The sequence below is a fragment of the Coffea eugenioides genome, chromosome 1 (genome assembly GCF_003713205.1).
Source record: "Coffea eugenioides isolate CCC68of chromosome 1, Ceug_1.0, whole genome shotgun sequence".
NCBI lineage: Eukaryota > Viridiplantae > Streptophyta > Magnoliopsida > Gentianales > Rubiaceae > Coffea > Coffea eugenioides.
This window is the reverse complement of record NC_040035.1, coordinates 45,450,935-45,471,950: the sequence shown is the minus strand read 5'-3', so window position 1 is coordinate 45,471,950 and position 21,016 is coordinate 45,450,935. Positions and strand designations below refer to the sequence as shown.

General features: G+C 37.2%; 3 protein-coding genes across 3 annotated transcripts; all 3 read left to right on the top strand.

The window, feature by feature from the left end:
- Positions 1–8,470: 8,470 nt before the first annotated feature.
- LOC113761153 (protein TRANSPORT INHIBITOR RESPONSE 1) lies at positions 8,471–12,511 on the top strand. The gene is given in 4 exon segments (XM_027304015.1): positions 8,471–9,111; positions 9,114–9,228; positions 10,435–10,927; positions 11,248–12,511. Coding segments are annotated over 4 exon segments (1,758 nt in total). The 5' UTR covers positions 8,471–8,759; the 3' UTR covers positions 12,046–12,511.
- Positions 12,512–14,164: 1,653 nt separating this feature from the next.
- On the top strand, positions 14,165–16,180 carry LOC113773605. The gene is made up of 3 exons (XM_027318240.1): positions 14,165–15,613; positions 15,700–16,061; positions 16,141–16,180. Exons 1-3 carry the CDS (start codon positions 14,165–14,167, stop codon positions 16,178–16,180), a joined length of 1,851 nt encoding a protein of 616 aa, XP_027174041.1.
- On the top strand, positions 16,105–17,542 carry LOC113750795. Its single transcript, XM_027294741.1, has 4 exons — positions 16,105–16,656; positions 16,738–16,806; positions 16,889–17,017; positions 17,107–17,542. The coding sequence occupies exons 1-4, from the start codon at positions 16,183–16,185 to the stop codon at positions 17,299–17,301; spliced, it is 867 nt and encodes a 288-aa protein (XP_027150542.1). The 5' UTR covers positions 16,105–16,182; the 3' UTR covers positions 17,302–17,542.
- The last annotated feature ends 3,474 nt before the right edge of the window (positions 17,543–21,016 follow it).

Here is a 21,016-nt window from a genome sequence, read left to right as displayed (position 1 = left end):
TGGGACTGAACCCAACAAAGAGACAGATAGTGTGAGTGTGTGTGTGTGTGTTTTGTCGAAAGGGAAAGGGTTGTGCCGTCCTAAGTTTGGAGTTCAAAGGCATTGAAAAATGAAAAGTTTACGAGACAGCATTCAAAAATATTTGGCAGCATATAATACGAAGACCATCCCAAAGGCAAAGGAGCAGATCCTCTCTATAGTATATACTGCTAGGCGCTAGCTATAGCTTATTTATGTTTTTATAGTCCCGTCCTAGTAGTTATCCTTTCACCTCTTTATCCTACCAGCCTTCCAATGCAAACCTACCATTCAGATCAGACTTCAAAACTCCACAACATCTGCAATTCGACTTCACCAAATATTCAAACCCCCATTCCCATCCACGTACGCAAGCTCAACTAAACACCAAAAGCAATTTATTAACATCAAGTTATTCCATATTGTTAAAGAAAGAAATCAGGATGCAGGATAATTAGGAAGTCTTTTTTCTTTTTTTTTTTCGAAACGGAATAAACTCACACACGCACATAATTAGATTAGAAACACTCAAAAATTACGTCCGTTAAATTTAAACGGGACCTACAGAGAACCCACGTCCAGCCAATTGGTGACAGGACGAGGCCCCGTGTGGAACTTAAGTCTAGGCTGAAAAATCCACGAATTGAATAATTAGGAAGTCAGTGTAGTGTTCGAATCAGACGAGGCTGTGAAATTGGATAATTATGAAATTCGATTTCCGCCATGTGTTGAATTCCCGTTTGATTAAATGAATCATCCCGTGATATGTCAAATTTGAACGTTGACTAACCAAACCAACCAAACCGGGGGTAGATGAAAATGATCAAAATTTGAGGCTCCACGCTAGCTCTGTTTATACCTAATAATAAATGATATAATAAGCCCTACGAGTTCTCCTCCATCAAATTCTAGCCTTCTAAAATGAGATTTTTTTTTACTCTATTTTGTGATGTTCTATTATGTATTGTTTTTTTTTTCAGCTGTAGTTATTTGATAGTAAGAAAATAAAAATGAATTAAAGTATGATGATGATTATGAAAAAAAAAAAATATATATATATATATATATATATAGTAGTCATATAACCAAAAAAAAAAAAAAAGGAATAGATAGTTGAAAAAGAAGTGGAATAGAATATGAAATTTAGGTGGAGGTACGCAAACCACCAATCAATGACTACTATACAAGATTTGCGCAAAATAGTCTAAGATCATCATATCATGTCATGGGGGCTCCCACTTTTGTAAAGTGATTACTTCTACGTCATTGGGAGCCCACGCTAATTATCATCAATGTTAGTAAGAGAAAAAGAAAACAGAGAAAAGCCCAAAGAATAACTGAAAATTGAAAAGGGAAGGCCTTCTTCCGTTCGTTCTCGCATGTTTAAGTCGTTTGATTGATTGAACAAATAGTCAAAGGCCGACAATTGCCAGAGACATCATTTCTTAGATTCTGCGGCTCTTACTTTTCACAAAAACCAAAATTCCATTATTCGTTGAATTCATGCAATTGAGCTACTAACCCATTATTATTGTTTTTTTTTTTTCGTTTCTCGTACAATAATCATTGTGAGTTACTGCTCATTTACTACGCAAGCCAACACTACTATTATTATTATTATTTTTTTTTTACAACACAATTTAAGGGCTATTGAAAAAGAAAAGATTATTGCTTCTTTTTGCAATCATGGAAACAGACACGTTGAAGTCGGTAAGAAGATTAGAAAATGTTGTGATATGATAGAGGCTGAGGGAAGAACTTTGGAATACATGATATGATGATATACCTCTTCGATCGAGTTGCTCCTATTTGCTTTTTGAAGTAGACTTTTGGCTGCAAATGCATGATCGATGTTTTGACCATCGATTACAAACCAGCCTGCCCTACCAATATTCAGGACAAGACCGCCGATAAGTTTTTGTTTTTTTCACCCAGTAAAAAAAAATGCATCTCGGCTAACTCACCATAGTATACTCAGTTAAATTGATGAAATTGTCAGTACATTGATTACAAATTACACTACTACTACTACTGTGTCGAGTAATGCAAACCATACGAATCACATAGGGAAGGATCCTAAAAAGCATTTTATTAACTGCAGTCTTATGATCTAAGAATACGCAGTCAAAAAAGAAAGAGTAAATCTGAAATATGAGCTAATTAAGGAAGAATAAAGGGGCCTTGCATTACAAGTCAGAATGAATTACCATACTGTTGATGAGCCTTAAATATGCATGTGAAATGGAGACCAACTGCTAATGGTCTTGGTGTGTATGATTATTGTTCCATGAATATTATATGATGCCTGAGGAATCTTTTGTAATTATTCTGCAGAATAATATTAATAATAATATACTAATACGTACGTAAGACTCCATGATACGTCAAGTGCTGTGCTGCACACACACATTATTTATTCTTTCTTATCAAAGTATACTTCTGCTGCTGCCGCGGCTTTGTATGTGCATGGAAAGGGTTACCTGACTGTAATTAATGTACTGCCTTTCCCAGCAAAAAGATTATTGTGTTGTTGTATTGGCTTTATTCTTCATTTCTTCTCTCATCACACACACGCACACGCACACGCACACGCACGCAAGAGAGAGAGAGAGAGAGCAGTGATTAAAAATGATTAGTGACGAAGATGAAATGCACAGCACACTTTCTCCCACTATCATCAAGCTTGACGTAATCCTACTTTGCTTTCTCACCATGTGCACCTAATTTCAAGCCAACAATCCGTCTAGTAAAAAAGATCAGAGATATAGTAGTGAAGCTTAAATTACATTACGGATCTATGTGTTACTTACTATGCGGTATACTGCTCCCTCCGTTCCAATTATCTAGTCAGTCATGTTTCGAAATCTAATTTTTTAAAAAATAGTAGTAGTTTGATTATGATGTTTGTGCTTCTTTTTTTTATTTTACCCCCACAAATTCAAAATTTAAGTTTGAATGATAACATGGATATGATTAGAAAAAAAGGATTGTTTTGATTTTTTCAACATGATAAATATTTTAAAACATTCCAAAATAGAAAGTATGATATTTTCAACGGGACGGAGGGAGTAGTATTTTACGACTTTTTTCCTCTTTTATTCATGAACTCTCTTTTTTTTCCGTCAATGATAACAATTATATAACATATTCTATCATAATCCACAGCGAATGGGAGCCTGAGAAGGCTTGTGTGTTAGGAGTTAGTAGGTATCCAAACCTGACTAGACTAATGGGATGCTATGGCACCACCCTCAAATTTTTTTATAGTGCAGGTGGAGTTTGAACCCTCCACCTTCAGTCCCCCTGGTGGCCACTCCCCTGGCTTTATATTCATGAGCTCAGTGAACCCAAACCATAAGATGGATCAACCACTGCTTTGAATTCCTTTGCAATGCTCTATTGGCCGGCCCTCGTGACGTGACGTGGGGGCTGCACATCGTTGAATTCTTGAAAGCTACAAATTCAAAACGCACCTGCTAACTAACCGTCGCCGTCACATTCGACAGAGATCTTCATTGCGTTTCCGAAGCCCATCTCATACTCATACAATGAATCAAGTCTGTCGAATGAGGAAATAAGAGACGAATTAAAGAACTGGTTTCATTACTTCATACCATATCCATATGTGTGCGAACTGCTTGGGGCAGATTAAAACCCTTGAGCCAACATCGGGCTTGAGAATTTTTTTGCCCAGAATTCTTAAACCAAATTATACAAATCGCAACATATATAGCTACTAGGGGATGGTCTTGAATTGCAATGTTGATAGAAAATCCAAAAAAAAATAAAATAAAATGTTGCAGCAAAAGTCCAAGCGAAGCCATCCCATGCTACTCCAGGTGGGAGAGAGAGATTCCCGGAGAACCATGCGTGGGCTTACTCATCAAATCAAATCCCTTTGTTTCGTTTAATTTAATCGAGATTAAATTAAAATAATTTAATCTCGATCCTGATTTCTTGCCATCAACCTATCTCTGCTTTACGCGCACTACAACTCAGACGACCAAATATAAATATCTATTCCCTTTATTGTTTACTACTCTCTTCGTACTACTTTTGCTTGAAACCTAGAAACATCAGGCATCTAAACGTACGTCAAATTTGTTTTGAGGGGTGGGGCTCGGCTCAATTTTAATGAACTCCTTCCCTTCTTTTGGAAAGTAATAACTTTAATTAGTTCCATTGGTTTTAGTGTTCTAGAGAAGCAATAAATTTTTGTCAGGAAAGTGATAATTAATTCAGTAGATGTAGAGTGTTCGTAGAAATGTGTGTAATTGAAATGATATATTTGGGGTGGGGGAGGGATGGATTAGGTATATAAGTGAGAGGTCTCGAGTTTGAAATCCTCCACTTATATCGTAAAAAAAAAAAAAAGAGGGGGAGAAAAGATATAATTGGGAGTGAAAAGATTATGAGGAGAAGTTGAAGGATAAAAAAAATGATATAATTATTTTAAAAATAATGATAGATTAGATAATACACCATTCGTTTCTATTTAAATGGACCCCAGCCGAGTGGTCCCTTTTATCTGTACTTTTACTATATCAAGAAAGTATTTATGAATTTTTTTTCCAAATTTACCCTTATTTATACTCTCAACTTTCTTGATTTGGTAGTATTAGAAATTAAATTTAGTGTTTGTAGCATTAGACATAAAAAGTAGAAAATGGGAGAGAGTGGATGACAGACATTATTAATAATTATAGAGAGATATGGATGAGTAGAAGGATAAAAGGGTAGTTTTGAAAAGTCAGGTAAATTTTTTTAGAAACTACTAACTAGCTTTTTTTAATTTAAAATATTCTCAGCTGTTCAGGGCATTGGGATAGGAATCCGGTGTATATACAGTATGCTGGGTAGGATGAGGAGAGAGGGAAACTAAAAAGCACCAGCGGACGGTCAAGATATGTGGTTTGACAACTTTTGAAACTGGACCCTAAAAATTTCACCTAAGCAGCTTTCGACATGAAAAGGGACAGGTCCATGGAGTCCATACTGGACGAGTGCCGCCCCACCCCCAACACAATATCATGTCCCTTTCACTCCCTGACATTTGTACTACATTGCCCCTCCCCTCCCTGTCTCCCTCCCTCCCACCTGGCATGCACAATTCCGAATGTAACCCCATCTTCGCCGTCCATCATCACACTCAAACCTCTTCTACAGCCATATTATTTCAGTGATCCAACATTAATTATCTACCAAATGATTAGTTTAGAACATTTAACTTACATGTTTGTCCTTATCAAAAGAAAAAAAAAGAGATAAACTTACCTTATGTTTGTCCTGTATGCTTGTTTAGCTTGTTAAAATATTTTGTTAAAATATATATAATATATGTGATGTGAAAGAGTCGTTGAAAAAATAAAAAATTTAATTAAAATTATATTTATAATGTAAATGAGATATTGTTTAAAATAATTTTACTATCCAAATACACTCATCGTTATTTACACGCCTACTTTCCATCAAAGACAGTTCACCGTTTTTTTTTATTTTATTTTTTGGGGTTAGGAAGTTGCTATATCATACCTTATGTTATTTGCAAATTTGTGTGAAATGAAAGGCCTCACAAGTAACCTAGATTAAAAAAGTAAATGTGTCAAAAAAAAAAGAGACATTCATTGCCCTTTTATATATTTAATATTAATATTAATAATAATAATACTCGCTCTTTCTTTAGAAAAGAAATAGAGTACTTAATTGAAACCATGGAGCCCCAATACACAGAGACATGAGATGTCTGTAAGATAAATTCTTACGAAATCGATGGCAGCAGCACTCCTCCTGCTCCTGGTGGTAACAGCCAACGGACCAACAGTACTGCTGGTGTAACTGGTGTTGGTGCGGCAGCGGCCTCCTTCCATAAGTAACGGCTGAAGAAGAACTGAAAAGCAATGAGAGATGATTGGACGGTCCTGATGTCATGATTAATTAAACCCATCACATCTGATCATTCCATAGCATTTAATCCGTATTCCATAGATTTGTTCAATGAAATTATTTAATTATGTCTAAAAATATTATTATGCAGTATGTTTATAAAAATAAAAAATAAACAATAAACATACATATACCTGTGAGCCTAATCCGCTTTATATATAAGCGGGTATCTGACTCTTTTTTTACGGCATCAAATAATACAAATCAAACATCCTATAAATAAATATATTTATAATATTATTTTTTAAAATTAAAATTATCCATATTATATTTCTCTAATTATCTAAAGCATATATAAAATCAATTATTAAATTAATTAAAATCTACCCGCTAAATCGAACTTTACAACTTTCATTACTAGCATCATGACTCGTGCTATACAAAGGAATATTTTTCAACCTCCAAATTGAAGAGCTAAAATTTGAAGTAAAAGAAAAAAAATCAGTAACTTGCAATTTAGTTTTATATTTTAAAAATATATTTTCATCTGTATCTTCAACAATAAAAGAACTAAATTTTTTTTTGTGATATAAATTTGGATTGAATGCTGCCAACTTTTCTTTTGGAAAAGTTTATAGTTGATTTAGTATTTATCCTTCAAATTGAAAGGTAAATTTTGAAACTAAAGGGAAAAATACCCCATAACCTATTATTTGTTTTAATATTTTTAGAATATATTTAACTTTACTTCCCATAATACGAGAACTATATAAATCCAAGAATTAACCACAGTGGTTACAATTATCGATATCTAAAAATATAAATAAAAATTGATAATACCTTATAATACCTTCAATAATTACAAAAAATAAATAAAAATACACAAAATAATCAATAATATCGAAGGTTATTCTTAGTGGTTTAGTCAAATTTAAATTGGATATATATATATATATATATTGAGTAGTCATAGTTTATCGTCAAATTGTTCTGTATCTATCTCTTAAAATGTATTGTTACTATTTTTTGTCGGCTTGATATTGTCTTTATTATTATTTTTAATCAAAAATAAAGATTTTAAATAAAATTCTATAAAAAAAGAATGGGGAATTAGAAGCTTCATGACTTGATTAGTTAAAATCCTCTTCTGCAATTTGTATTTTTTTTTTAGAGATGATAACTGTTGTATAATATAATCTATCCTACACTAGGAGGAGGGGGCGGATCTAAGGAGGTCCAGGAGTTATTCAAAGGGGACTGGATCACCATCGGATTAGACAAGTGCACCATGCACCCACCTGAAGTTTTTTAAGCAAAGCCACTTTTAATGAACCCTTGCCTCCCACCTCCACCAAACTTTGGGCTGTGGTTCTCTTCTGCAATTTATAGAGATACAGATAATTTGGACCCATTTTACATTGTTAAAATATTTTGTACAAATTAAATGATAAAATGTTTATGGATGAGTTTTATTTTTGTGTATGTTGATCTATTTATAAAAATAAATTTATTGACACAAACAAATAATTATTAAAATGTTAGTTGTATAAATATAAAAAAATAGATAAATAGAGAGAAAATAAAAGAATCCCATATTTTCTTAGGGGAAAAATAGCCAATTTCGTCCCTAAATTGTTTGTTAGTGCCAATTTAGTCCCTAACTTTCATTTTTGACCAATTTGATACTTGAACTTATTTCGCAGTTCTAATTAAGGACTTTCGCAGTGGCACCATTACCTAAAACTGATCTAACTCCTAATTGACTAATTAAATAGGGGTATTATCACAAGACCGTAATCAAACAAGTAAATCGTATAAAAAATCACCAAATAAAAATTTTAAATCAAGTAAAAAATCACCAGGTAAAACTTTTTAAAAGTTTAATATTGTGATTTTTTACACAATTTACTTGATTTATTATAATCCCAAAAGTGATATTCCTAAAATACCATTGTTTGGTTGGTCAGTTAAAAGCCAGATTAGTTTTAGGTGGTGAAGCCGCCACGGAAATCCTTAATTGGAACTGCAAAATATGTTCACATATCAAATTGGCTAGGAATAAAAGTTAGGGACTAAATCAGCACTAATGAAAAGTTTAAGGATGAAATTGGCTATTTTCCCTTTCTTCGGCAGGCACCCCTCCCACGACAACTGCTGCTACTAGTGTAGCCTACATTAACTGATAAACTTCCATTTTACCGCGAGATCACAATCTCCAACCTCTCTGTAGAGTCCAAACCGCACCCAAAATAAAAATTTTTTTTTGGGGTAATTCATTTCTCACGTTCTCGTGACACCCGGCATCGACCCGGCCGCCCAAACCCGTTGTAAGCGGTTGCGCCTCGTCGCGAACGGATAAGCCTACACCACCCATGGTCGTTCCTCACATGCAGCACGGCTCATCCTGCGGCTCCAATTCCTTCCTCATACACGTGTAGTTCGCCCTACCGTCGCTGCCATTTAACAACCTTGGACCAATTTTTAACCCAGGTTAGCTTTTAACCCCAACCCAAAGTTAACATCATCACACTTAAAAACCTTATCTTCTCAGCAGTAGTCTACTGTCGCTCACAACATTTCTCTCTCCCTCCTTAGTCCTTGCCCCTCTCTCTCACACGCACAGAAACACACACACACACACATCCACACTGTCTCTCTGTCTCCCTCTCTCTCTCTCTCAGAGACTCCAATCGAGCTAGTCGTTAATGGTGTGTTGTTTCAGATCTGAGAAAGCTCGTGAAATTACCGCATTGACCTTTGTGTATTTTGTCTGTGTGGCTTTGATATTCAGTACATAAACTTTTATTAAAATAAAAAAATTGCTGTCGTCAGTGTTATTTTCTTCTGGGAGGTGGCAAATGGCTCACTCGCTGTCGACGCCGTCGTTTCCGGAGGAGGTGCTGGAGCACGTGTTCTCATTCCTGAGCTCGGACAAGGACAGGAATGCGGTTTCAGTGGTGTGCAAGTCGTGGTACGAAATCGAGAGGTGTTGCAGGAGGAGGATATTCATAGGCAACTGCTACGCGGTGAGCCCTCGGACGGTGATCCAACGGTTCCAGGATGTGAGATCGGTGGAGCTGAAGGGCAAGCCCCATTTCGCCGACTTCAATTTGGTACCCGAGGGGTGGGGAGGCTATGTGCACCCTTGGATTGCTGCCATGGCCGCGGCTTACCCTTGGCTGGAAGAAATCAGGCTCAAGCGGATGGTGGTCCCGATGAGTCCCTGGAGCTGATCTCTAAGAGCTTTAAGAACTTCAAGGTCTTGGTTTTGTCGACTTGTGAGGGCTTTAGCACTGATGGACTTGCCGCCATTGCTGCCAATTGCAGGTCCATCTTCTCCCTCTGGTTTTCGTCCTCTTTTTTTTTTTTTTTTTTTAATATATTGCTATGGGTCGTGGAAATCTACCATCCTTGTGCAGTTTTGTTGGCTAAGAAAGTTTGATTTTATTTGGATTTTGGTCTCTTTCGTTTACTAATGACCCGAAGCAGGTTTCAAATCTGAGGTTCTCAGTTTATTCTTTTTCTTTTCTCGCCCAATGCTGTGGATTTTAGCTCTCTTGTCTTCTTCGTTCTTTATGACTTAAAAAAAAAGAGGAATAAGGTTTCTTATGAGTTCTTTAGTGATGATTTGGCAAGTGGAAAAGGGACTGTGGCCTAGTGGGTTGAGTTTTTCGTTTTTTTGTTGTTTTAGATTCGATTTGGCAAATGGGCTGTGATTGATTTGGATAGATAGTTTTCCGACTGAATCTGATATCAGGATCTAGCTTTCTTCCTCTTGGTTGTTAGTGACTACATTTTGGTCGGCACCAGATTCCACGGAATCCGGAAAACTTTTCCTTTATAACTTGCACTACCTCCTCTTTTTGGTTCCCGTACAAATCATTTAAGCCTTGTAAATGCTTTGGGTGCTATTTACATCTTCTTATTATTATTATTATTATTATTCAAAGATGTTTGTTGTGTTGCTTTATCTTTATATGACTCCGGCTTTTTATCGATTATCAGAAATGTATGTTCTTTATCAGATATCAATACAGGTCCTTTCCCTTTACTTTTGCAGTCACGTTCTGATGGTTGATTTATGTTTCTTGGACAGTATGTTGGACTTTCATTTTTTGGTCTTTCTTGGAACTAATGTACATGCGGAGATCTTTACCCTCAGTGCTAAATATTTGAGAAATGTAGTTTTAGATAAGTGCACTCCGTTTAGAAGTCTCCTCTGTAATTCCCCGGTTCTGGTAAGCAGGAGCTAAAAATTAATTGGATTAAGTATTAGCTGGTATTGCAGTAAACATTATTTGTCGGGTGGGAAAAATTTATTTCTGACGAGTCGATTGCTACCCTCCTGTCTGTATAACAAGATTATAGCGTTTTAATAGATAGCAATTAATCCTTAAATTTAGCTTGGTAACTACTTATGTGCTGCTTCTCTCACGTGAAATTCTTTACTTAATCACTTGGGTTCTTTTTGCTGAGTAATAGCCTTGTTTAGTGCATGACTTCTCAATCATGGTTGTTGCATTTTTGGTATAGGAATCTGAGAGAACTGGACTTGCGGGAGAGTGAAGTGGAGGACCTAAGTGGACACTGGCTTAGCCACTTCCCTGAAACCTGCACATCATTAGTGTCACTGAATATTGCTTGCTTAGGATCAGAGGTCAGTTTTTCAGCCTTGGAACGTCTGGTTGCTAGGAGTCCTAATCTGAGAACTCTTCGTCTCAACCGTGCTGTGCCACTTGAGAAGCTCCCCATTCTATTGCACCGTGCCACCCATTTAGTTGAGTTAGGTACTGGTGCCTACTCAGCTGAGAGCAGGCCTGATGTCTTCTCAAACCTAGCAGAAGCTTTTTCAGCGTGCAAGCAACTCAAAGGCTTGTCTGGGTTTTGGGACCTTGTTCCTGCTTATCTTCCGGCAGTGTACTCAGTTTGCTCTAAGCTCACTTCTTTGAACTTGAGTTATGCCACTATACAAAGCCCTGATCTCGTCAAGCTTATTTGCCAGTGTCATAGTTTACAGCGGCTGTGGGTATGTCTTGTCTCTTACATTGTTCAATCATCTTATATATTTAGTTCAAAGGTGCGGAGAATTAAATGCATGCTGCTTGGATAATTGAATTTACTTCTGTGCTGCTTATAGTCAAATTGTGCATTTAGCTTCACTTCTTGCCTTAAGCGAATTTGCAGAAATTATTTGAGTCGAGTGTGGGCTATGTTTGGATGTAAGAATTTCATCTGTTTTGCTTCATTGTGTTTTGGTGAATCTCTTGCTGAGATCCTTCATAACGTTTGGAGTCTTTTTTCTTCTTTACCATTGCTCCTTTTTAACTATTAGACCTGTTACTGCAGGTATTAGATTACATTGAAGATGCTGGTCTTGAGATCCTTGCCAGATCTTGTAAAGACTTGCAGGAACTGAGGGTGTTTCCTTCTGACCCTTATGGTGCAGAAGAAAATGTGCCATTGACTGAACGAGGCCTTGTCGCTGTATCAGAGGGCTGCCCCAAGCTCCATTCGGTTCTCTACTTCTGTAGACGGATGTCTAATGCTGCTTTAGTCGCCATTGCTAGAAGCTGCCCTAACTTTATATGCTTCCGACTATGTATAATTGAACCCCGTACTCCTGATTACTTAACCCTTGAACCATTTGATACTGGTTTTGGAGCCATTGTAGAGCGTTGCAAGGAACTTCGCCGACTCTCCCTCTCTGGCCTCCTCACTGATCGAGTATTCGGGTACATTGGACAACACGGCAAGAAATTAGAAATGCTCTCTGTAGCTTTTGCTGGGGATAGTGATTTGGGCCTGCATCATGTGCTATCTGGGTGTGAAAGCCTCCGGAAGCTTGAGATCAGGGACTGCCCGTTTGGGGACAAGCCTCTGCTAGCCAATGCTGCAAAACTGGAGACAATGCGATCCCTTTGGATGTCATCTTGCTCGGTAAGTTTTGGAGCATGTAAGCTGCTAGCCCAGAAGCTGCCTAGGCTTAATGTTGAAGTTATGGACGAGAGGGGACCCCCAGATTCGAGGCCAGAAAGCTGCCCCGTTGAGAAACTCTACATATACCGCACAGTTGCAGGGCCTAGGTTTGACATGCCTGATTTTGTCTGGAAAATGGATGAAGGTGCCGGATTGAGGTATTCTTGACCAGTAGTATTTGCCCCCATGGTCTTGAGAAATCATAAAGCAGGTAAATGCTCCGTAAGATAGTCATTGCTCTCCATTCATTTTAGTGATTCTCTACGTAGTTGCTGGCCCTCTGGAAATTGGAACAAAGAAGTTCGGGGGTATGGGGAAGCAAAGCCCAAGAGCTCAAATGCCATCCATTTTGCCTGTTGGCTGAGCAATTTTATAGACAGCAGTACTTAATAATTCTAATAAGGAGATGAAGCTCGGGTTATTTATGTATGTCGTCCAGAAATCTTGTCTGCATAATGACATGTATACTATTAGTAGACTACGGTTTTCCTGTTCGTCTCTCCTTTGTTGTTTGTAACAATAAGCATCTTAAATTCTATCCCTTGTACTCCATTAATTTGCAATTCTTTTTTCTTGTGGCAATGAAAAGGAAATATCACTCACTCATAGCGGCGGGTAGGGTGATATTTGTGTCCGGTTTTCTGCTTCGGAAATTCGCGAATGCTCTCAATTTGAGGAGGATGTTCTTTTGGTTTGGTTAACCTTCAATAGTACATTTTTGTATCTTAATACGTATGTGTGTCAGCAGAAAGATGGATGGTTGTTTATAGGCAGTCCCCTGGAGAGAGGGGCAGCAATAGGTATCCCCGCATCTTTGGGATTCTTTCTTACTGGCAGTTGCTATCTTGCATGTCATGCAGGAAGAAGCCGGTGGCAAAAAGCCGAGGGGCAATCGAGCATTACGCGTGGGGACAGCTTTTTCTGTCATTCGCGCGTCATATTTTAATACTAATAATATGGCTAACGGGACCGAAGCACTACTCTGCTATTGCTAGCAATTAGCAATAGCATTGAGAGAGAGAGATAGATACAGGGCTTTGCCTCGACTCGGCTGTCGTGTTCAGTGAAAGATTCGGGAACTTGCACACTGTTCGTAGCGTGCTTTTGCTATATTTCACGCTCGCCACCACCAACACCACCACAACCGCCAGCTTTGTACGGCACCTGACAGGCCTCTTCAGTCTCTGGGTGTGCAGTAGTGCACTCACTGGGGTTTTGGTTTTTCCAGCAGAGAGAATACCATTATTGGAACTGGTAAAACCGTATAAGTGAAAAATAATAAGGGATAATTTCAGAAACCTCCCCTGAGGTTTCTGACAATTTCATTGACCTCCCCTGAGGTTTCCACAATTACACTGACCTCCCCTGGCAGAACTTGGGACCCAATTGCTGACATGATATAATGTGAAATTACTAATATACCCAAGACATTGTGTTTTATTATAAGACTAAAATCTGATAAATAAGTCATTAGGGCCCAAATTAAAATTTTCAATTTCATTAACCAACTTACAGTTAATCTGGCTAATTAGAAACGCATTTAACGAACTGGCGCCAATTTCATTCACCAATATGGCGCCATTTTGCTGATTGACATCAGGGACAAGACAACAAATCAGTCTTTTATATATTGTGAAGAAGGCATCAAGAGAAGAAAGGAAAATAAGAAGAAACGTAGTGAAGATGGAAGCTAAAGAAACCTGCAATTTTCGTTCAACTGGTGAGGCAGTGATGACAGCATTCTAATTTCATGGTTTTGAAGCAGAAAGGAGGGAGTATAAAAGGCAAATTCTAAGATTTTTCTACTGTAAATCACAAAAATAACAACAAAACAGGTATGCAAGCTCTATAAATTTTCAGAAATATGATTGAATATGACCTATTACGTCCAGACTGTTACTTCCAGAACATGTAAATTTAGTTAGATGAACTTAGTTAGATGAACATGAATTTAGTTAGATGTTAAAGTCAAAAGCATGACAAAAATCATCATTTGTTACGTTGATCATAGTTGTTCAATGCTTGATAAGCTGAATAGATGATATAGTTTGATAAGTTGTGATCACTAGTACATGTAGTTAGATAAGTTCATTATCTGTTATGTTGACCATAATTTTTGAATGCTTGATAATCTGCAATAAGTTAGATAAACTGTCTATTCTGCCAAATCTACGTTTGAGATCTTTGAGTTGTGCCCTGTTCTTCATTTATTGAGTAAAAGTGTTTCATTATCATAAAATCATGTTAATGGTTGTTAGTGCTGAACTATTAATGTTAATAATGTAGGATGGTGAACATTGGTGCTTATGACATAGTTGTGCATTACAAGGGAAGAAAACTGAGGATTCCGAATGTTGATCCTGATGGCTACTTGTACATTAACTTGCTATATGATGTTGCTGACAAAGCATTGAGTGAAATGCCTGGAAATGCGAATATGATTATACATATGAGGCATGAAATTCCTGGAACATGTGAAATGCGTGATGTTAATGACGACAAAGCAGTAGTTGAGATGTTTAAAATGCATCAATCTGGAATTGTAATCAATTTGCATGTGTATGAAATGGAAATTATTCCAACTAAGCCTGATAGACCTTTAAACCATAACAATGATCAGAACAACCAAGAGAATTTAGGCATTGTTCCTTATGAAAGGGTGGTTGTTGACCTTGGAAATTCTGATGATGAATTTGAGGACTCTAGTTCTGAAGAGTCATGGAAACATGTGCTTGATAACGATAATGAAGGTGATATAGATGATGATAGAGTCTCAGTGGAGAGTAGTGACTTGAGTGATACTAATTTTTCTGATTTTGAAGAAAATGAGGATTGTGAAGTGGTTCCTGATTCCGAATCTGATCAGGAACTTGATCCTATGAGAGAAGTGATGAGATCAAAAATGTGGGTGTACAATCCAAGAGAGGAGATTGAGTTTGAGAAGGGCCAATTATTCACCAATGTGGATTCCTTTAGAGCAGCTTTGAAGGATTATGTCATCCAAAAGGGATTTCCAGTGGTAAGATTGAAGAATGAGAAAACTAGAGTGACAGCTATTTGTGGTATAGATGGTTGCAAATGGAGAATTCATGCAAGTCCTGTGGCTGATTCTATCACTTTTATGATTAAATCTTACCAACCTGAACACACTTGTGTGATGGATAAAAGTAATGTAGAAGCCACATCAGATTGGATTGCAAAGAAGTTGGTGCCTTTGATGAGAGATCATCCTAACATATCTAGCCAGGGCATAGAAGCAGAGATGATAACTAAGTATGGTATTAAACCAAGTTACATGCAGCTTTTTAGAGCAAAAAAGAAAGCAGAACAGGAGATTCAAGGAAACTTTAGTGATTCTTATGGCAAATTACCAAAGTATGCAGCTCTTCTAAGACAATATAATCCACAAAGCATTTGCAAAATACATTATGATAGGCCAAATCTCTTTGTAGAGCCCAGATTTTTAAGAATATTTGTTAGTTTTAGAGCACAAAAAACTGGTTTTCTTGAAGGTTGCAGGCCATTCATTGGCTTTGATGGCTGTCACTTGAAGGGTCCCTTTGGTGGTGTTTTACTCACAGCAGTGGCCTTAGATGGGAATGATAGTATATTTCCAATTGCATTTGCTGTAGCTGAATGTGAAAACAAGGAAACATGGAGCTGGTTTTTTCACTTTTTTGAGGAGTTTTTTGGACCATTCAACAGCCATTTAACCTTTATGAGTGATAGACAAAAGGTACTGCTCAGAACAATCTACTTTTTATTTGGACTTGTTGAAGGATCTGAAAAAGCTTTTTTTGACTCATCTATTTGCTGTTTTAGGGGCTCAACCTTGCTTATGAGGAGATTTTTCCAAATGCTAGTGGTAGATATTGTTGCAGGCACATTTGCAGCAATTTCAAGCAGCAATTTCCAGGCATGCTGCTTAATAGTTTCTTGTGGAAGGCAGCAAAGAGTTATGATCAGATAAGTCACAATGAAGCAATGTCAACCATTAAAGACATCAACATACAGGCTTACAAATATTTGGACAAAATTTCCAAGAAGGCATGGTGTAGATATGCATTTGCAAAAGAAATTAAATGTGACCATGTCACAAATAATTTCACTGAATCGTTTAATTCATGGGTTGGTGATCTCAGGGGCAAACCCATACTTACCCTTGTTGAAGGTTTGAGAAGGAAGTTCATGAATAAAATGCATAAAAGATACCAAAAAGGATGCATATTAACTAACAGAATCACCCCAAAATTTGCTGAAAAGCTCAAAAAAATTACTCAAGCATCAAGGCATTGTACACTAAATATGGCAAGTGAGGATACATTTGAGGTTGGTGATATGGACAGATTATTCATAGTCAATTTAAACCAAAGGACTTGTGATTGTGGTGCCTTCCAATTAGTTGGAATTCCATGCAAACATGCTGCACTTGGCATTATCTACAAAAGGGAAAAGTTGGAAGATTACTGCGATCAGTGGTTCTCCAAAGACATTTACTTGAAGGCATATGCTTCTATGATTCATCCTATACCTCATGAAAAAAGGTGGCCACCTATGGATGAAATTACCCCTAAGTTTGTACTGCCCCCTCCTTTGAGAAGGGCTCCTGGTAGGCCAAGAGTTAACAGAAGAAGAGAAGCTGATGAAGGACCTTCATCTCAGCCAAAAAGGTCTAGTACCTTAAAGTGTGGAAATTGTGGTCAGTTTGGTCACAACATGAGAACATGTCAAAGAGCTCCTGTGCAAAGAAAGAATCCAGCCTATACTCATGCTCAACAGGTATCATCATACACACATTTGTACAAATTAAATGTTCTTTCTTGATTCAACATGCTGCTTATGTTGTTTACCTCATGGTAGATGCCAACTAGAAGAGGGAAACCAGGCAGAGGAATTGCAAATTTAGGACTACAAGGATCTGTTCTTTGGGTATAAATCATATTTGAATTATGCAATTAGTCTACAATGTCACTTAGTCATATTACTTTAACATGTAAATTTGTTATGACAGGATCATACACATGGGAATGTGCCTATCGTGCATTCAGGTCAAGGTTGCAATTCAAGTCCTTCCACTGGAAATGCTGCTACAAATATTCAGGTTAATGTACAGACAGGTGTAATTGCCTCTAAAAGAAAGGTACGGGCTCTTTTGTTTAGTTCTCCAATCTAGTGCTGCTACATATGTATTCAATAAAGCACAAGCTCTTTTATTTTGAACAATTGCAGAGAGGAAGGCCTTCAAATGCTACTTCGACAAATGCTGCAACAGGTTCTCGCAGAAGAGTTGCACCAGAACTTGTTCAAGCTCCTGTGCAAGCCCCTGGTGATGCTCAAGCTGCTACAACTGTTAGGATGAACACAGCTGCAACTCTTAACTCTACCAATATTAGCACCAGCGGCAGTTTTAGCTTGCATTTCTAATGGAAGCTATTATGCTTACATTTCTCTTCTTTTGTACTTAGTGGTGCTTGTGAATTATAGTTCATTAATATGCTGCCTACTCATGCTTTTGTATCTGGTGTTGTGTGAAACTATGACTAAACAATGGCTTTGCAATCCTCACCCTCTGCCTGTATTGTTCAAGGCAGATGGTGTTTTGGATAGTCTTGGATTGCATTTCTATTTATTTAATGTATGGTTATGAAATCTGAATTGATATTACTCTTGGATTGCAGTTTTAGTTTGCACCTTGTTACTGTTAAGACCTCATAAATGACTATTTTAGTTCTTAACTTGTTTTGTTTAATGGATCTGTAATGTTGCAACTTGAGCAAATGACAAGTAACTTAGTTTTTGCATTGCTCATGAACCTGATCTGTAATGTTGCAACTTGAGCGGATGACAAGTAACTTAGTTTTTGCATTGCTCATGAACCGGTTCAATTCATTCTTTTCCACCTTAGTTTCTGCAACAAATCACTCTTTTCTACCTTAAATATTGATGCTTAAAGTGAAAGTGGCTTCCTTCTTAATGCTGGTCCACAATATGTTGAAGATAAAAAAATCTGTTCGATTCATCCAAAGTCAAGGTACTGCCGTGGTGTTCTAGATGCAAAGATCAGGATCTATGATGTTGGCATGAAAAAAAAAGGAGTTGATGGGTTCTCATTCTGTGTTCACTTTGTTAGTTGAGAAAACAAGAGACAATGTCTCCAGTGAAGCACTTGAGGCTCCTCTGTTGCCATTTACATGAAATTTTGTTTGTTTTTGGTCTTGTCACATTTTTTTGGCCTGAATTTCAGGGAATATAGCTCAAGTTCAGCAGCACAGACTATGTTAAATGGAAGCAAGAGAAGCATATTGTTCCAGACGGTGTTTAGGACAAGATATGTTACTGCTATACAAGTTCATTTTAGAGCTGTCTTTGCTTGTATTGTTGTTCTTTGATTGTACTCTTGGCTTTTGGTTGTAAGGCTAGTGCTAAAACTTGGTTTTGTTCAAATCTTGCAGCTTTTTGGTTGCCATGGACCATTGGCTAACCGTTAACCTGGAAGAATGTATTTACAAGCAATTTCTTAGTTTACTTCATTAGCATTTTGTCCCTAGTACTGATAGATGATTTACGTAGCTTTACAAAAGATAGCAGAAGCCATCCGTGAGTTGAAGCTCCAAATCCCCTCTTCTCTTCCTCTTTCCCATGATCAAAGTAATTGGATCTGAGTTTGTTGTTGTTTTTACTGTTGTCATCCTCTTTTTGATTAAAGTAATTTGGCGATGGAGTTGGGAAATCTGCTACTTTTTTGCCTTGAGGTACATGCACCAGAAGAAGAAAGATTTTCCTGGGATTTTGAAGCCGTCTTCACGGCTGAACTCCCTACTTATAGCTACCAAATTAACTACACAAAATACTGCACTGAGTAGAAGGAAACTAAAACACTAAGAACTAATAAATGATGGTAACAAGGATCCATTTACTCTTCTCCTCTTTATTTTTCCTGCATTTGTTTTATGTTGTTCCTTGGTTTGAAAATTCTTGTGGAAAAATGTTTTCTACATGATTGCTCACAGTAGCGCTTGCATCATAGGAAAGGAGATTACCAGCTGCTATGCTAGGCATCCCAGGACAAGTAATATTGCTGGTCCTTAAATTTCCTGTTTCCAGATCGTAAAATACTAACTGCAACATGTCATGGTACCCCAATTTAGTAGTCATCAAGATTTCACTAGTTTTGTGCGTTGTCCCTATGACTTCAAGTTTGGAAACTGGAATTCTTGGCAATTTGATTACATTCTTAGCCCAATTTTTATCCTTCTTGTTGAATATCCATAGCTTCAACATATTATGACAAAATGGTCTTCTATATACGATGGCAAGATCATCTCCAATCTGAGTCACTTGACGAATTCTTTTAGTCATTTTAGGAGGAAAAACCATCCCAAACTTCTCCTCCCCAACATGAAAATATTGTATATCTCTTTCACCATCCACGAACAATTCATCTTTCCAATAAATACATCCATCCACGCAAATTGTCCCCTTCTTGAATTTCTCCAGTAGTGGTTTGTTGCTCATCGTCCTCCACAAATTCGTTCCAGTTACATGAATCCTCCACTTAACTTGCCTGCCGAATTCCAAAGTGCAGAGCACTTTATATTCCTTCCTTCCTATGAGGATCAAATCCCAGAAACATTGATGGATAACGGAATTGTAGTGGACGCTGATAAGGGAGCACTGCAGCTTTGTGCAAGGAAATGGTCAATCCCCTCCTTTCTCCTTATTTCACTAACATCCCCTCATTTTTTCTAATTTATTTTTGGTTTTTTTTTAGTTTTTATTATTTTACTAATATAACTTGTAAACACTTATCTCAGGGGCATTTATGGAAATAAATTTCCCTCCCTTTCCTGTAAACACTTTTTTATGTTTACTTTTGACTCATGGACTGATTTTGTTATAAAATCCTAAACCTCAGGGGAGGTCAGTGTAATTGTGGAAACCTCAGGGGAGGTTTCTGAAATTATCCCAAATAATAATGGTACTCCCAAGTTAGACGCGGGAAATGGTAAAAACACGAATTCGTATGTGCACTAACAACACATGCGTAGACAGTGGACGGTAGACACCCACACAAACCCCACACCCCAAGAAAACCCCCACAAAAGAGGTCCACCGCCAATCATCAAAAAGCAAAGGCTGACTTAGTAATAATAAATAATAATCTATGTAAAAGTAGTACTCCTACTTTTTTCTTTTTCTTTTTTATCGACACGATTGAATTTCTATAATCTAAATTAACCTACTGTTTTTTTTAATCAGAACGGCAACATTATTGTATTAAGAGTAAAACCAATTACAGTATAGGTGGGCAACCGCCCTTACAATCTGCCTGGACTTGTTCCAGCAGCCAAACTGGGAAGTTTTCCTTCCATTCAGTATTGTGTTCCAAAGTAATAGCTACTTTAGCTAGTTTATGACTAACAAAGTTGTTCACCAAATTATTAATTTGTTTGTTAAGGTAAAACAACATTCATCAAATTTTAACCTAAGTATCCTGATGTCATGTACAATTGTTGCTATCACTGCTTTCACTACTTGACTACAGTCCACTTCAAACTCCACCCTTTAGTACTCCTACTTGAATACGCAATAAATATAAGTACTCCAGCCTCCACCAGTTAGTTAGAGAAGTAAGCTACATAGTACATACAACATAGACATGGAGATGCCTCTCCGCTCTCCAAAAGAAATTAATAATTGTAAATGTATGTAATCAATACCAAGCGAGACTTTTGATTGGCCGATCATGCCCGCATGTTTCCTGTATTCATGACCACCATCGTCCATTCTCGTCAATCACCATCATCTTTGATCATATGCCACTCTAATTTTCCACCCACTATTTCTCATTTTTCATCTCTTTTTAATGTGTCGGAATTTATTTATGTAGCACATCTCCACTTTCCCTCCCTCTCTCTGTATATATTGGTAAGATGTATGCACAATTCTTTTGATCTGTTGCTTTTAAAATCTTGCATTTATGCGCAATTCTGTACACCATTTTTGCACGTAAATATATCCTATTATTAGCACAAAAGATATCGAAGTGCATCATTCACAAAATGAAAAACAAATGCAATATTTGAAGGACCCTTTATGCCATTTTGTTCTTCGTCTCGTTTTATTGAGATGGTAGTGT

What these genes read in the sequence shown, in the direction of transcription:
- LOC113773605 (XM_027318240.1), top strand. Translation starts at nt 14,165, where the DNA reads ATGGTGAACATTGGTGCTTATGACATAGTTGTGCATTACAAGGGAAGA. An exon ending in TTATGAGTGATAGACAAAAG is followed by an intron (nt 15,614 to 15,699) that starts GTACTGCTCAGA and finishes TTGCTGTTTTAG; the next exon opens with GGGCTCAACCTTGCTTATGA. An exon ending in GTTGAAGGTTTGAGAAGGAA is followed by an intron (nt 16,062 to 16,140) that starts GTTCATGAATAA and finishes TTTGCTGAAAAG; the next exon opens with CTCAAAAAAATTACTCAAGC.
- LOC113750795 (XM_027294741.1), top strand. Translation starts at nt 16,183, where the DNA reads ATGGCAAGTGAGGATACATTTGAGGTTGGTGATATGGACAGATTATTC. An exon ending in CCTATACTCATGCTCAACAG is followed by an intron (nt 16,657 to 16,737) that starts GTATCATCATAC and finishes ACCTCATGGTAG; the next exon opens with ATGCCAACTAGAAGAGGGAA. An exon ending in TAATTGCCTCTAAAAGAAAG is followed by an intron (nt 17,018 to 17,106) that starts GTACGGGCTCTT and finishes GAACAATTGCAG; the next exon opens with AGAGGAAGGCCTTCAAATGC.